This window comes from Pararge aegeria, chromosome 4 (genome assembly GCF_905163445.1).
Source record: "Pararge aegeria chromosome 4, ilParAegt1.1, whole genome shotgun sequence".
NCBI lineage: Eukaryota > Metazoa > Arthropoda > Insecta > Lepidoptera > Nymphalidae > Pararge > Pararge aegeria.
This window is the reverse complement of record NC_053183.1, coordinates 582,541-598,798: the sequence shown is the minus strand read 5'-3', so window position 1 is coordinate 598,798 and position 16,258 is coordinate 582,541. Positions and strand designations below refer to the sequence as shown.

General features: G+C 38.5%; 1 protein-coding gene across 1 annotated transcript; it reads right to left on the bottom strand.

The window, feature by feature from the left end:
• Window positions 1-3,293: 3,293 nt before the first annotated feature.
• Window positions 3,294-5,637, bottom strand: LOC120637792 (delta-1-pyrroline-5-carboxylate dehydrogenase, mitochondrial). Its single transcript, XM_039909809.1, has one exon. The coding sequence runs from the start codon at window positions 5,120-5,122 to the stop codon at window positions 3,419-3,421; it is 1,704 nt and encodes a 567-aa protein (XP_039765743.1). The 5' UTR covers window positions 5,123-5,637; the 3' UTR covers window positions 3,294-3,418.
• Between the last annotated feature and the right edge of the window lie 10,621 nt (window positions 5,638-16,258).

The window sequence follows — 16,258 nt, the reverse complement described above, 5'->3', positions numbered from 1 at the left end:
TTTACTGAAATGCCAAATTATGGAGGGTAGAGGTAAGGAGAGTCATCTGTGTATATGAAAAAGTGTCGTCAAAATGTATTAAATTAGGATGGCGCCACATTTGCATCAGGGTAACTCTTAAAAGAAGCGCCAAATATAAATATTGTTAGAGTAGGCTTGAAAAATAAACAAGGAAGTATGGAGATACAAGGAAGTAAGGTTATATTTACCACAATATTTTGTACAACGTAAGTTGTTGAAATTCTCAATAATTAACTACTTTAGTCGATAATGACATTAATTTTTTTAACTCGGCATACTTCAATTCATCTACGATTGCTACATTCATACCCTGTGCATCCACCAGCGCCATTGTGGAGGATTTTTGAACTGTTATTTAGCGCATACACTGGACACTTTTTCAACTTTTCTCCCATATAAGATGACCCTCCATATGCCAAATGCCAATGCCAATTGCATCCACAGACTATAATGTCTGATGGCGGCTTATTTACTGGTCTGTGGTGGCGGCTGTCGCAGGCATGTATGGAGGGTAGAGGTAAGGAGAGTCATCGTCATGTATCTGTGGCCGAGAGCTTTGTATCTAATTTTTACACATTGGTTTAAAGCCGCCTCTACATGCTTGCTGTTGCGAACACAATACACGGGCCAAACACTGAGAACATCCAGCCAACACAAGTACGGCGTCACCATCATTGGCTAACGTATTAGTATACGTTATCCGCATGGACAAGAATGACGGACGAGTTTTTAAATAGAGATAAAATTATCATTATTTCCTTCTCTAAAAAGAAAGCTACCGGCTTATTTCGAATGTCCTTAAGATCAGTTTAAAAGTTTAAACAGACAGAAAGATACACTCTGGCGTATAGTTATTTAAATATATTGTTTATCGCATTATTACAATAACCGAATTTTCAAACCAACCGGACTCAAAGGTGTCTTTAACTTTCAACCCCTGTTTTACCCTTTTAAATAAAATATTTTCTTTGGTAATGTACATACTTAAAAATAAACCTATTTTCTAGATTTCAGGTTTGCGGACTAAGTAAAAAAAAACCAGTAAAAACTTTCACCCCTTATTTTACCACACATAAGATGAAATTTTACAAACCAATTTATATTAATTTCTATTACTTAAGTTATCAACTACAACAACCTAAATGCCGATTTCCACGTATCTAACCTCAAAAACAGGACCCGCCTGCAAGTATCGTTAATATAAATAACAACAATTACACGAATATCTAATAGATAAAGCTTATTATACCATTCAAAAGTATGCTGTTAAAGTATACTATGGAACCTATTCGTTTAACTTTTAATATAAGGATGACATTGTAATTTTGTAATTGAATTCTTATTTTTTTTTTGTTTGTTATGTATTTAAAGGCCTTTGCCTTACTCGGCAAAACATTGTACCTACGATTAGAAATAATAAGAATAAGAGGACAATTCATCCCTGATTATATTTTGAGACAAAATATAGCTTATGTCTATCTCTAGGATATAATCTTCTTGCCAAGTTTCATTAAGATTCGTTCAGTCGTTTAGTCGTGAAAAGAAACAGACAGACAGAGTACTTTCGCTATGGCTGAGTGTAGTGGCCGTTCAATAGTAACTCCGTTCGTAGTCCTGAAGCAATTGGGTACATCGCAAACATGTTTTTAGTCCTTTGATTTTTGCACAAAACACTGATAAACAAACACTATGGCAATAACAATTTATAACAAATTATCAAATACTTCAATTGACATATCTCTGCCTAGATTTAAGAATAAAATTATTGAATGGCTTATGTTTTATCAGTTTTATTAAGTAGACGATATATATAAAATTAAATGTTAAAATTATTGTTTCTAGGTTTTTATTTTGGTCTTATTTCAGTTTGGTGCAGATTTTGGTTTTTATTATTTAATTTGAAATTCACATTGTTATTTAATTTTACAGTTTTGATACCTTAATTTTTTCATTGTCATTTTGTATAAATACATTTATTATTATTGAAGTGTTATTATAATTCGCATATACTGCCATGCCATAGAATGGCAGATTGTAGCACAAAACTTTGTTAACCTGCAATCACGCAAATAAAGATTTGAATTTGAATTTGTAAATAATGCAAACAACCATCCACACGTTCGGGTTTTTTAGGTTGGCATTCGCTGTTTGACGTTGTATGCCAAGCATGTGGAGGCGGCTTTACATGTTACTATCTGTTTAAGTAGGTACGAGATAGTACGAGATAAGTCATGTTGTCAGGCCGCGACTACCAGAGTCGCAGGTTCAAATCAAAATCAATTTTTTTATGAAAATGATATTGACCCCAAGTGTAGGTAAAAACATTTTCATAAAAATTTAAAAATTAGTTAGAAAACCTACCATCTAATTATAGATTAAACCATATTTTACATTCTGTAATCTTATTTCAAAATATAGAAGTTTTATTACCATTTTCTGGGTTGGAAAAAAGGTCACAAAATTTTAAATGGTTTCATAGTTATGAAATAGGCACTTGATGTTGTACTGTTGTAACTTTGATGCCAGTAATATTTTGACAAGCCCTTACAGCTGTTTACACCACATCAACAATAGATTAATGGAGACATGACTAATAAACAGGTTGAGCAGAAATATTTTTATTGACTTAAAAGCAAACAAAATAAATAACATTGTTTTCTTGTCTAAACACTAAAATCCACTGAATAAATAAAACAAATAAATTTATATGACTGCAATAATTAATTAGGTGCTAAGTAGAAATTTACGTCAAAAAACAAAATATACAAAAACTACAACCAGTAGACTTCAGAATATCAATTTGCTTAAATGCAATAATTTAATGAGCAACAGAGGACAGCCACAGTAGATAACTGATGTGAGGCGAGGAACTCTAGTAGATAAGGAATAAGCAAATAGTACAAACTCAGATAAGGCCAGTGTCGGGCTGGCTGGAGTTAAAGCTTCATTCAATTAAACATAACACAATCATATAAATTATTTTTCAATCAAATATATCACAATTGTTGCACTGCACCTACTATTCTAACAGGAATACCATATTGGTAAGATATAACAATTTAACTATATTCTAAATTATTAAAACAATTATTATCTATAAGAATTGTAATTATAGTATCTTTGTCTTGCATCACAGCAAGTTATTGAAGTAATAATTATTATTGTTAAAACACTGATATGAGATAGTGTATTAGTTTCTTTTATAGTTACATATTATTCAATCCATCAACGCTAATCTAATTGCAATATTAAATATTATTGTTAACTTTTTCTATTATTTAATTTACTTATAACAATAATCCTACATTAGAAAGCTTGCATAACTTGATTAGTAATTATTATTGTACTGATAACTTGAATATTAAGAGCATTGATGTGAATGCCCTGTTTTTTCACATTAATCTCTCATGTAAGGGTAGTCAATGTCGCGGAGAGGCACAAATGTTTCTTTGATAGACTGTGGTGTGGTCCAGCGCATGACATAAGTTGGTCCGCCAGCTTTGTCGTTCGTGCCAGACATGCGGCCGCCGCCAAAAGGTTGCTGCCCCACCACAGAGCCAGTGGATTTATCATTTAAATAGAAATTACCTGCTGTCATCTTGAGCTCCTCCAGGGCTGTGTCTAGGAATTTTTGATCTGTTGCATACACTGCACCAGTTAAAGCAAATTTAGTTGATGAGCCTACAAGGTCCAATGCTTTTGGTAAATCTTTATCTTCATACACATACATTGTGAGAACAGGTCCAAAGATTTCCTCTATCATCAATTTATCATGTGGATCAGTGGTCTCAATAATGGTGGGTTGCACAAAGTAGCCCTTGCTGCTATCAAATTCACCACCTCCAAGTATTTTGTTCTTAGGATTTTGCTTAGCATTTTTAATGTAACCAGTTATTCGGGCAAAGGCTTTGTCATCAATGACAGCCCCTGTAAAGACTTTGAAGTCGGTAGGATCACCAATTTTCAGTTTGGAGCGTTCTTCCAGCAGACCTTGCTTTATAGGTTCATAAAGAGATCTTGGAACGTACATTCTTGAGCAAGCGGAACACTTCTGCCCGCAGTATTCAAATGCTGACCTAATAGTAGAGGTCACAACAGTTTGCACATCAGCAGAAGGATGAATGAAGTGATAGTTTTTTCCCCCACATTCTCCAATTAATCTAGGGTAGTTTCGATAGCGATTAAGATTTTTGCCTGCTTCATTCCACAGCCAGTTGAATGTGGGAACTGATCCTGTAAAGTTGACGCCGGCCAAAAATGGTGAAGTTGTGATTGTCCGTCCAAAAGTGGGCCCGTCGGCTGGGACAAAGTTGACAATGCCAGGTGGTAGACCAGCTTCTCTCATAATGTTAAAGATGCGCCAGTTGGAAAGCAGTGCAGTGTCAGATGGCTTCCACAGCACGCCATTACCCATAAGGGCAGGGGTGTATGCTAAATTGCCTCCAATTGCAGTGAAATTGAATGGACTGATGGCAGCAATGAAGCCATCCAGGCCACGGAACCTCAGAGAGTTCCTAGTAACGGAGGGGTTCTCGGAGATGGGCTGGTATTTGGCGTTTTCCTTCAAGAAGAACACGTTGAAACGGATAAAGTCGATGAGTTCGGCCGCAGAGTCGATTTCCGCCTGCACAGCGGTCTTGGACTGGCCCAGCATGGTAGCGGCGTTGAGGCGCTGGCGGTGCGCGCCAGCCATGAGGTCGGCGGCGCGGTGCCAGATGCGGACGCGCTCTTCCAACGGCGTGCGGTCCCATCGCCTTTGCGCCTCCACCGACACCTGGATCGCCTTCTGGATAGTCTTCTCGCCCGCGTAGTAGTACTTGGCGATCTTGCGGCCGTGGTCGTGCGGCATCACCTGGTACAGCGGCTCGCCTTCCTTGATGCTCTCGTCGCCGATGACGATGGGCACCTCCTCGGTGACGGCGGCGGTCCGCTTCAGCTCGTTGACGAGCTCGGTGCGCTCGCGGCTGCCAGCGCGGTAGCCGAGCACGGGCTCGTTCTTCACGTCGAAGTCCTCGAGCTTCGGAAGCTCCACCACGCTGGACGCGCAGCGCTCCAGCGAGCGCGCCCGGAACACCGTCCTCGAACAGATAGCGGAAATCATTTTGATAAGTAGTGACGGGTTCCTCGGGCAGACGCGGACAGGCTACTGTGACGGATCCGAATTGAGGACACCACCGGGATCGATTAAATCCTTTACTATGGACCTAATAGCAAACTAAGTTGGTTACGTAAAGGTACGCGACACGCCTCGCGTTCTTACTCACTGTCTAGTCGCACGATACGGATTACGGAAAAATACTCGGGACTCACTTCAGTTTGGCAACGACGACATAAAGACGTACGAATTATGAAATGACCTTCACCAATTCACATTTTGTAGCGAATGCAAGTATTCGATTTTTGCGACTTTATGAAAGAGACATAAAATCTTCGTTATGTGATGTGTGGCGAAGATCTCAGAAGAAATTTTTCGTATGGATTTTATTATACAGTATCATTTTTCTTCTAATTACGATCACAAAGCGTAACAAAATGCAAAATAAGTCGAAATTGAAGACAAATCTAAAATATCGAAAACAGAGATGAGTGATGACAGATGACTTTGGTTGAATGTAGGTAATTTATCTTTGGATTTTCTAAACTCAACAGTCAACTGACGCACTTTTTGTATTTGTATACTCATCGACTACTTGCATAAATCAAATTGTATTCTTTTTGGTGTGAACTGCTCTATGCCAAAGTAATGATAATATTTATATATTAAATCAATGTCGCCAAGTATAAAACCAAAGGCCTACCAAAAGTGATGGGCTTTGTCCATGGTATATTTGTATTTCTTGATAGATCGATCATGTGTCAAAAAACACCGGGACCAGGAGGCATATGTGTAAAGGGCAAGATTTTCATTAATTTATTTCGACTTAGTTTAACTTAGAGTAATGTGGCTTATGTTTAAGCGATTGCTATATTACTTCTACCACTCGTCTGCGTTGCTGTATGGCTTGCCATTTAGACAGCGCGAACGAGACTACTAAGTAAAGCCTGCGTTATTTCTTCATAAAATAGCTTTCTAATTACTATAAATATGATAAATGTTATTAAAGTGTGGATGTTTATCACGCAAAATAGACTGAAGTTTGTTGTAAGAGATAGATTGTAATCTGGAATAGCACATAGGCTACTATTTTCTCGTGAAATGGGAGAGTTCCTTGATCCACGCGAACGACGTTGCGGGTATCAGCTAGTAGTGAAATAATTATTAAAATCGGTATCGTAGTTTTAAAGTTTTCATGAGTATGTAGCGTATGAAAGGTGAGGGGGTAGCAGCAAAGAAGTAAAACAACGCTATTTATTTGTGTACATATTTTATTGCCGTTCAGTCGCGGAGACCGTCCAGGAGGCAGCCTCGCGCAGCTGAAGTAGGTCAGTTTGCAATTTGCGACGACATGCTTGCGACACGGCTTAGAACACCCAGCGCGATGCCATTTATGGAGCTTCGTAGCTTAGAAGTTGGGTGATTGCTAAATGTAGCATGAGTTTATATGGAAAATTCAAGTGATTTTTATCAAAAAATTAAGTTAGAAGAGCACAACTTACGTGTACACGACTAATATTGAAGAAACAAAAACCACTCCACTTTAGTAGTGTTTCTGGAACAGGCGATTGGTCGCTACGTTGACCATTTATTTAACAGTTGTCAATAATTATTTTAACTCTAATGTTCTAATCGTTTACCATAAAATGAGGAAAATAAATTTGTGATTAGGCAACATTTCGCGCGCGAGAAGTGAGACGTGTCGGGACGTCTTCTGTATTTTTGGACACAATAATGGTCGAATGAGGTTTCTATATGTTCTTAGTTCCGTGGATATGCCTTATCTAAAACCAATAGTTTTGAAGCTAGATTCGAACGCGTTCCACTAACGATCCCCAAGGGAGTTGCACAAGGTATTACGCTGGGTGTTCTAAGTAATATCGCCTGGAGCTTATGACCTTTTGTACCCAAAAACTATAGTATTTGAACCAATAAGTTTATGTTTAAACAGCTCTATAAACGTATCGGTCTGAGGCACTCGTAACGAGCGGAACCGGAGTATTTTAAATATCTAATGCTCGTACAAAAGTTAACTCGACTACTGCGTATTACACTAAGTTAGAGCTCGCACCAAACTTTATGACCGTTTATACAGCTTAGCCTTAAAAATGAATATATCAAGAAACCTTTGTCATGGTAATAAAATAAAATAATAGTATGACCGCGACTCCTGAAGGGGTAAGGAGGTTGTTACGTATGTGGTTATCACCATCACCTCACAAACCTATAGCTTCACAAGTGCCCGTAATAGGTCTCCATGAATAATGCATTTTTGAATTTGATTTTGGGTCTTTATAAGTATTCGCACGAGACTGCGTCAGAGTACAATTTTTAATAAGTAAAATTTTCTCAATCAAACTTTTACTCCAATTTCTAAACCCTTGAGAGGTGTTTATGAATATGATTACTTCAAGACCTATTTTATTTAAAACTCATATTCTCAATTCAGAGAACATACGAGCCGATCATAAAGTTTATTACGACCTATGGGTATACAATAATTTTACAATTAATAATCACCAATAGAATGCTTATTCAATAAATGTATACAATAATGCATATAGTCATAACGTAGACACACTAACATACAAGTAATACAATATAACTAGGCATTGGCAAGTGTGCGCGCTACACTCAGCGTCGACGGCGAGCGCGTCGGGCGGGCCAGGGCGGCGCCAACCGTAACGTGGCCTTATACTGGTGACAAAGTGTGCCTGTGTAAACAATCAAACACCATAACTGTAACTCCATTTAGGTAATAATAGCTCAGTCATGTTGTGTGCCAAAAGTACAAGGAAAATGGGCCGTTAAATAGGTACGCGATAAGAGCTTAAGGTTGCGCTGTTCACACATTGCTACATCAGACGTAATCGACAACCACCAAATGTACTATTTATTCTTTTAGACCCTAAAGCATTATATCTGTCGATTTATCTCACCATTATCTACAACCTTAACTAAACTATAATACTATAACTAATCAGAATAATTATATATATTTTTGAGCAAACATAATTAAAGCTAAGTATTTTATTAATAGAGTTGTGTAATTTATCACTTCAACACTTGTTAAGAAAGTACACTTGACTTACTCAAACGAATAAGTTTTGTTTATTACAATGAATGTTCCGTTGATTCGTTTTTTCACAACTTTTACTCTCTTTAGTACCAGGAGGTATTTCATTTTGGGTTATAACATAGCTCGATTCGCTGCAAGTGTGAGCCGCAATGTTTTTTTTAACCTAACACGAGGAGTTACGGCCAGCGTACTCTTAAATGGACCATTTTCTTTCTTTTGGCACACAATGTACAAGAGATTTGGCTACAAATCTGTTCGCGAAAAGCAATTACAGTATCTCTTGAGAATAGTCCAAATACAGACATTGATTCTGACACGAGTTGTAAAGTAGGTACATATGGCTGACGCTTTTGTCGGCCGCGCGAAAACCGCTCCGTGCGGTCGGGCCCTAACTACAATCCCACCATCGGTTCGAACAACTGCTCTCCGCAATCCCCCAGCACCGAGATATGATCGCCATCACGACTTGCTGACTCCCTTTCTCTGACGTACAATGATCAAACAATAATGCCGATGATGTTGTGTACAAATCTCAAAACTAGACTGTCAAGTTAAATGTAGTGCCATTTTTTGATGTGATACATCTTTAGGCGGAGAGTAAACCTGACTGTTGGCGTGGCGGTTTCCGAATAACCGATAAACATAAGTTACCAATAATTTAGGCTGGTGATTTTAATGTTAGTTTTGAAAAAAAAAAATCTATGCCTTTAATTACATTCCTACGACAAGAATTTTAACTGGAAATTACGACGAAGATATGGAGCAAAAATAGATGCTGTGCTTATACGATATCTATGTTATTTATAATGTTATGTCTAATATTTTTGTAATAACATTTAGATATCATCGACCAATTGTCAAGTAGTACTGTCAGAGGCAACATCAAATTTAACTATTACCCAAGTAACTAATAAAATATAACTTTAAGGGCGGGGCGGAGACGGTAGATGGATTTGATGGTTTTTTACGGGGACAGAATGTTACCTTACGTCCCGCAACCTGTTGGAAATGGAGGAATTGTTCAGGTTGTAGAATAATTATACCGCCTCATAGCACAACTAACAGCTGTTGTTAGTAGAACCATGGAACCATGGTTTATCGTGCTTTCTGAGCAAAAAACGGCCAAAATGCATTGCTAGTTGCAGATCAACAGGACAGCTTTCTATGAGGTTAAAGTTGCGACCGATATGCAATTATCGAACGATATTACAGTGTCTTAACCGCCTGATACCCGCTAATACAATAAAGCCAAATCACCCTCCTACGTTTAGCGCCGCCCCCGCCGCGGCTACTGTGTGCTTAGCAACAATCACAGGTCCGGCGCCCGGGAGATCGCCACACAATGTGAACATCGATATATCATGTTATATAACGCTGGATGTATGACGCAGCGGTCCGTACATTACATACAAACAAACAAATAATATGACACTCTTAAAGCGTGCCTGAACGAATCAGCTACTATATACTAACCTACGCTAAATATACGCCGCCGCTCGCGTAGCGTCGCTTCGAACGCAATCGTTTCTTTTTTTAGGCTTACTGTACGCTTGCGTGCTGCTTCCCATAAGGCAGATTGATGCTAAAGCAAATCCTAACACCTATAAGCTTCTATTAGGCATTATTGAGTATTGAAAGACTAAACATCATCAGTGCGTACCGATCGCATAAAACGTCCCAAACGAATACGAATGTCATTATAATTTTATGAAGATAAACACTCCACGAACCCGAGTTTGCCTTTTTCTTTTCATACGGATTTAAAGTATCTATATGATTTAAAAACGAATGCACTAAGCTAACGATTTTGGGTTCAAAAAGCTTACGTCGAATTCGGGCTTAAATAAGACGCTGATGATCGATACTAGAACACTACCGACACTAACGCGATATGAAAGTTCGTACTAATGGTACTGCAGTCTACATACGGTGCACGGGAGATATCGCATGCCGTTGCATCGCTTGGAGGTGTGCGTGCGTACGATGTTGACGAAGCGACGCTACTTGGCGCGGCGTTCAATTAAACTAAAATAAATGCTCGTGAGCCGCTCGCGCCCGTGTCGGGGCCGAGTTGAAACGACGATTAAACAATTACAATATGTACACGTCACGAACGTCGGGCCAGAACCCATAGTGTAAGTTTTCAAAGCCGTTAGAAGCAGCCGGCTCCAACATCATCGTCGACCTGACTATGATATTTTATACTCGCAGTCTAAGACTGTACGTGGAATGCACTGTGACGTAGTCGTTTTAGAATAACAAAACACTGACGTCAGAAGAGAGTGGAAGAGAGACGTTTACATATGTCCACACTTCTATATCTGAAACTAACTGCATTACATATTACTTCTGTACGTAAGTTTTTTCAGTACGTAGTTTGTTTTACGTGTAAGTTTTTGTTACTCTATAACGTTGTTTTCAAGTGAATTATGGTGACAGCGGCATTGGCATCATTGTCGTTCCATTTTGCCAGCCTAAACGATTCCAGACAAAGTTTTCAAACTTGACTAGTAAATAACGAGAAAACGAGATGTGACGTGATGTAAACCCTCTTAACGTCGTGATTTAATAACGAAGCTCTAGTTTTTTTTTTCATGACCTTGAAAACTTACACTATTTCAACTTTCAGGTGAATATAACGCATCATTGATCGATAGGCCTCCGGCGGGAAATCCCCGCGAGCGTAATAATGACACGAAATCAGCCAACATGCGGGGATTACCCTCCGCGAGGTAGCGACCAATGCAAATCACCAGTCGGAATCATTACAGAGATGCGTTTAAAAAATGCCAACTAATGAAAACCGTCGAACTTTTAAACATTAATATTTTTGCTTCAAGCAACGCACGTTTAATTTAAATATTATAATACAGTAAGAATTGCACACGGTTCCAGCGAATATAACGATCACTAATCACTAAGTAGTACATACTGATTGGTTGCTAGTACGTGCACAGACTAGACGAATATAACAAGGTGATAATAAATTTGGGCGACTATTAATATGAACGCAAACTTCCCGATTGTCTTTTCCAGAAGAGCAATTCATAAACGGCTAAAGTCATTTCAATGGCATATTCACATGCCTTCAGTATATTATTTAAATGAATTTGTATCTCTAACAATCCTCTTGCATTTTAATAGCAAGAGTATCATTAATTCAGCCGATGGCGAATTTTGCAACAAAAACAAAACCTTGAACCCAAGGAACCCGATTTCAAGAGCCTTTGCCAACTTAATCACTATCACTCCGTATAGACGTATTTTCATTTAGTCTGTGACATGGTACTCAATACATTGTTACGTACTATGTTAACATTACTTCATATTTTGTATTACGATAATAATTATTATGATATATAGTCATTATTCAGTATAAAATGTGTAAAAACGTCCAAAAATCTCGCGTTGTTAATAATTTAGGAATGGACTTACAGGAATGATTTATATTTAGTAGTTAAATACATCCAATGTACATCAGTCTGCGCTGTAAAGAAGGAAAATTATGTGGCTCTGTTTGGTAAGTTTGGTTTTAGTATGTCTACTGCTCTCTCACTCGCTAATTAGAGATGCCCACTTGATACTTTTGCTTCTATTCAGCACGCAGTGATTGTATTTTACAATCGAAACAGGACATATTTCAGTATAAGATTGTGTACACTATCAAAATGTTGTTTATAATAAGCTATACTAATCAGTCGAGCTTGATTACGTTAAAATTCATGTTTTACAGACTAAAAGAAAAAGTTCTTGAATCGTACTTTTGAAATCGTTGAGATCACAATTTATTGGCAGAATATACGTACTTTGGCAATACTTTGGTCTTTTCGCGCCAACGATCGTCCGTCTACCTTTTCCTTTAGTCTGCGTGTTAGTTAAGTACTTGTTAGATATGACTGAGCGTTCCTACCAATTGAACTATTATTGAGCAGCGCTTATCTTACGTCGCACGTGAATATGCTTTTGGCGTTACAAATGTTATTACTATAATTAATGGTTAAGTAACACTACGGACCGAGAGGCCACCTGGTGGAGCCGTGTTTATATTAAATATTGGTCAGAGTTCATAGTTGTCTCTCCATAAAAATAAGCAGCAGAGTGACATAGGTGGTCTCTCGGGCTATTGCAATGTCGAGTACAAAATCACTTACAAAGAGTCATCATTTTTAAATTGTTACAAAAATACGATATATTTTAAAAGTTGAAAACTGCGGGTAGTTGAAATTTTCGTTGGTCGGAAGACTGGCGAAACCTACTTTTGGTACATTCTTATAATTATATACATTGTCATGTTGATATTTAATAGTTTCTAGCATACAAAATACGCTCGGAATGGTTTTGTATTACATTAGAGGAATGATTTTTACAATTTTCATTGAGGCCGGCGGCATGCGCCTTTAACTCCAGCGCTCTTACTTATTTGAATGCAGCGACTAGATTGCGTTTAGCTCTAGTATCTAATTTTCGGTCTCATTAAATGCAAGCAAATTAGTAGACTGCTAAAACATAAATTAAAACATTAATTTGGGGATTGAAACTCAAAATAAATAGAACTAATGCCCGTTTTCGCTAACAAAGAACAAGGTAATGCCTAAACTAAGGAGATACTTAGACAAACATCAGCTGCTCACCAATCGTTATCACCTATGTGTTGTGTTGTGTGTGTGACTTTTACTTTTTATATAGTAAAACGGGCATTACACTTCCCATTCGATTAAGCCTAATTTTTCTTTGAGCATTAATGCATTATGTACTGCATATGACGGCCCATTGGGCATCAAGTGGCGAGTCCACATAACGCATTCAATACTAATACCCACACGATCACTAGATACCGTCGGAGTCGGACGTGTCTACTGAAGTACAGTACGCAGAACATTATTGCTCAGTGATAACTTTCTGAATATTTAAATGGACTTTTTTGGGAAGCAGACTTAAAATAAATCGATCTGAGACCTCTCGCTAGTTTCAGCGTGGAATTATATTAGGACGTGTGCCGCACTCAGTGTGCGCGGCGGCCGGTTAGAACAGCAGGTCGGTGGCGTGCGTGCGCGCCTCGCTCCACGAGCGCGCGCTCTCGGCGGCGCACGGCCGCGCGTCGGCGTCGGGCTCGTCGGCGCCGTCCGCGGCCGCGCCGGGCGCCGGCTCGGACTCTGCCGGACGGATATTGCCATTAAGGTCGTGACTTGCCCGGATTCATTCTACCATTTGCTTTTATTGTATAAGTTTGATGTGTGTGTCAGTCTGTGGCATCGTATTTTCCGGATGAATCGATTTTGATTTAGTTTTTTTTCTGTTTGGACGGTGAATAAGTCGGGAGTGCTCTTAGCTATATTTGGTAAAAATCAGTCCAAGATGGCGGATAACATTTTTCAAAACTCCCACAATATAGGTATCCAATGAACAGATTTGACTAGTACAATAATGTAGACTATACAGAAAACACCGGGGGTTGTTTAAATTTTTTAACTAACTTTTACTATTTCAAAGAGTTGCCAGATGCAATATGTATTAAATTTTAATTTTTTTTTAACCTTGATCTCGGAGAGGAGATAACAGTATAAAAAAAACTATAGTATAATTTTATGCCAAAATTAAAAAAAAATCGTTAGAGGTAACTTTCTCATTTAAATTAGTGGGTGATGAAAATGCTTAAAATATTACTCTTGATTTAAAGGTATCCTAATGAAGGCGGAGGGGAGAACGACAGCCGGAAGAGCATTTCAGATGTTTGCAATGCACATTCATATAGTGGAAGCAAAGGTCTTTGTATGTATCCATGAGATATCATAATATACATCCAGCCTTGCGGTAAACATGTGACTTACACAATATATAGAAGATTTGATCTTTAAAAGAAGAATTGTTAAATGGCTCTTCGAGGAAATCATTTTCACATAGTGAGAATGATCGATCTTAGATATCAGAATTTACTCTCTACTTATCCACCGTTGTCAGACAGCATGGTATGCCGTCGGTCCGGACATCTTAACGCGTAAATACGAATACCAACACTCAAGATATCAAATAAGGAACACAACAAAACAAATTTATCACTAATCGTTATTATCGCTGACTGATAATAAATAATCGTTACCTAATAGTTGACCAGATAGTCTATTTAAAGTTTAAAGCAAAAAAACACAAACTGAGGTATGAATGAATGAATGAATGAATACACTTCTATTGTACACCACAGAGAAAATTCACAGAGATACATATACAATAGCACAATAAGGTAGAAGTTACAATTTGACGTACGTAAGATTGTATGAAATAGTGTTAGGTTGTGAAGGTTCGTGTAAAGCACAGTTCCTATATCATTATTGCGACAAATGTGCCATTCTGCCGCGCTCATTTTAAAGGCGTTTTTTGACATTTTGCTAAAACTGAGATTCGGAATTCTGCTGCATCTGCAAAAGACGTTCTACTTCTTACCGTTTTTCCGGAAACGGAAAGGCATAGAAGAAAACGAGGTAGAGTCCATTACAGAGTTAATAGTGTATTTGAAAATTTAATGTATATTCATAAAAACATTTCTAAATTGAAGAAAAAATGTGACTGCAATAATTTAAACATTAGAAATAAGTAAATGTACGAAAATGGTTATCGTCATCACCTCACTACCGTGTAATACTCATGTAATGTATGCATCTATGGGCCTACTTGAATAAAGATATTTTTGACTTTGACTTTAAGGATACGTCATTAGAGCTCCTTTTTGCAGGAAAAGTCTCTGTATTCGTTTTTAGAAATGCAGTCTTAGCAAAATGTCAAAAATTAGCACAGCAAAATTATAGTGTGAAGCGATAATAGCCCAGTGGGTAGGAGCTCGACTTCACTTTCCGGGGATCGAGTTTCAATCTCAGCACCTCTAACTTTTCTAAGTTATGTGCGTTTCAAGTAATTAAAATATCACTTGCTTCAACGAAACCATCGTGAAGAAACCTGCATGCCTGAGAGTTTTACATGATGTTCTGAAAGGTGTGTGGAGTCCACCGATCCGCACTGGGCCAGCGTGGTGGACTACGGCCTTAACCCCTTCTCATCGTGGGAGGAGACACGTGCCCTGTGGTGGGCCGGTAATGGATTGATTTGATGATGATGAAAAACATTGTCACAGTGTTGTGTTAATTGCGAGTGCAAAACGAGTGTATTGGTATTCTCTCGGACGGGGACAGGCTCATTATGAGTACATAATGCTGGGCGCACACTCACCGTGCGGCGCGCAGGCGGCGGGGCGCGCCAGGCCGAGCGCGAACGCGTCCGCGCGCGTCTTGCTCGGCGTGTAGCGCGCCAGCGACGCCGACGCTGCACACAACACGCACGTCAGAACACGCTCACAGACAGCGGCGCTTTCAGCCACCTTTGTCTCCACAACAGCCTCATCTACCACCTCTACTTTTTTGCCTTTGATATGAAACATCTACAACTCGTGTGCCGTCACGGCTAACGGCACGACGCTCTCTTATGCCGTCATGACAACTCTGGGCCGTACATATTTACTTCTTTTATGATTATATTATTTTACGATACGATTTATTTAAAAAAAAAACAACCAACAAACGAGTCTAAAGGATATTTGACACTTGATATCTGTAACAATTCTTCTAGATTTTTGCCTCATAACTTGAAGCGGGCTCGCGAAATGCATATTAGTACATAATTGTGTAAGACGTGGGAGATGAAACTGCTGTGAAATGTACACGGTCAAAAGTGGCTGGTTCGTCCGCTGTTATTATATTTCAACAATCTTAGCTTACATAGCTTCGAGTGCTGGGACAAGCATAGTTTTGTTTACAGTTGAGCCTAAAGTGTAAGTTAAGTAAACAAGACAACACTCTTTTACCCACGAATAAACACAATTTGAAAATTAGCACTCTATTAAGACGGAAGGAATATCACGTGTGTACGATTCCTTGTCGACTAATCACTACTGAAGCATACTAAGAAGAAGGAAAAAGAGAACAACTTATTATTAACTAGCTGTTGCCCACGAATTCGTCTGCGTTTGTTTTTCGAAAGACACGTGGCATTCAATTTAGGTGTAATTCTACAGAAAT

Bases quoted from the DNA above. Each gene is read 5' to 3' on its own strand.
- LOC120637792 (XM_039909809.1), bottom strand. From the start codon at position 5,122: ATGATTTCCGCTATCTGTTCGAGGACGGTGTTCCGGGCGCGCTCGCTG.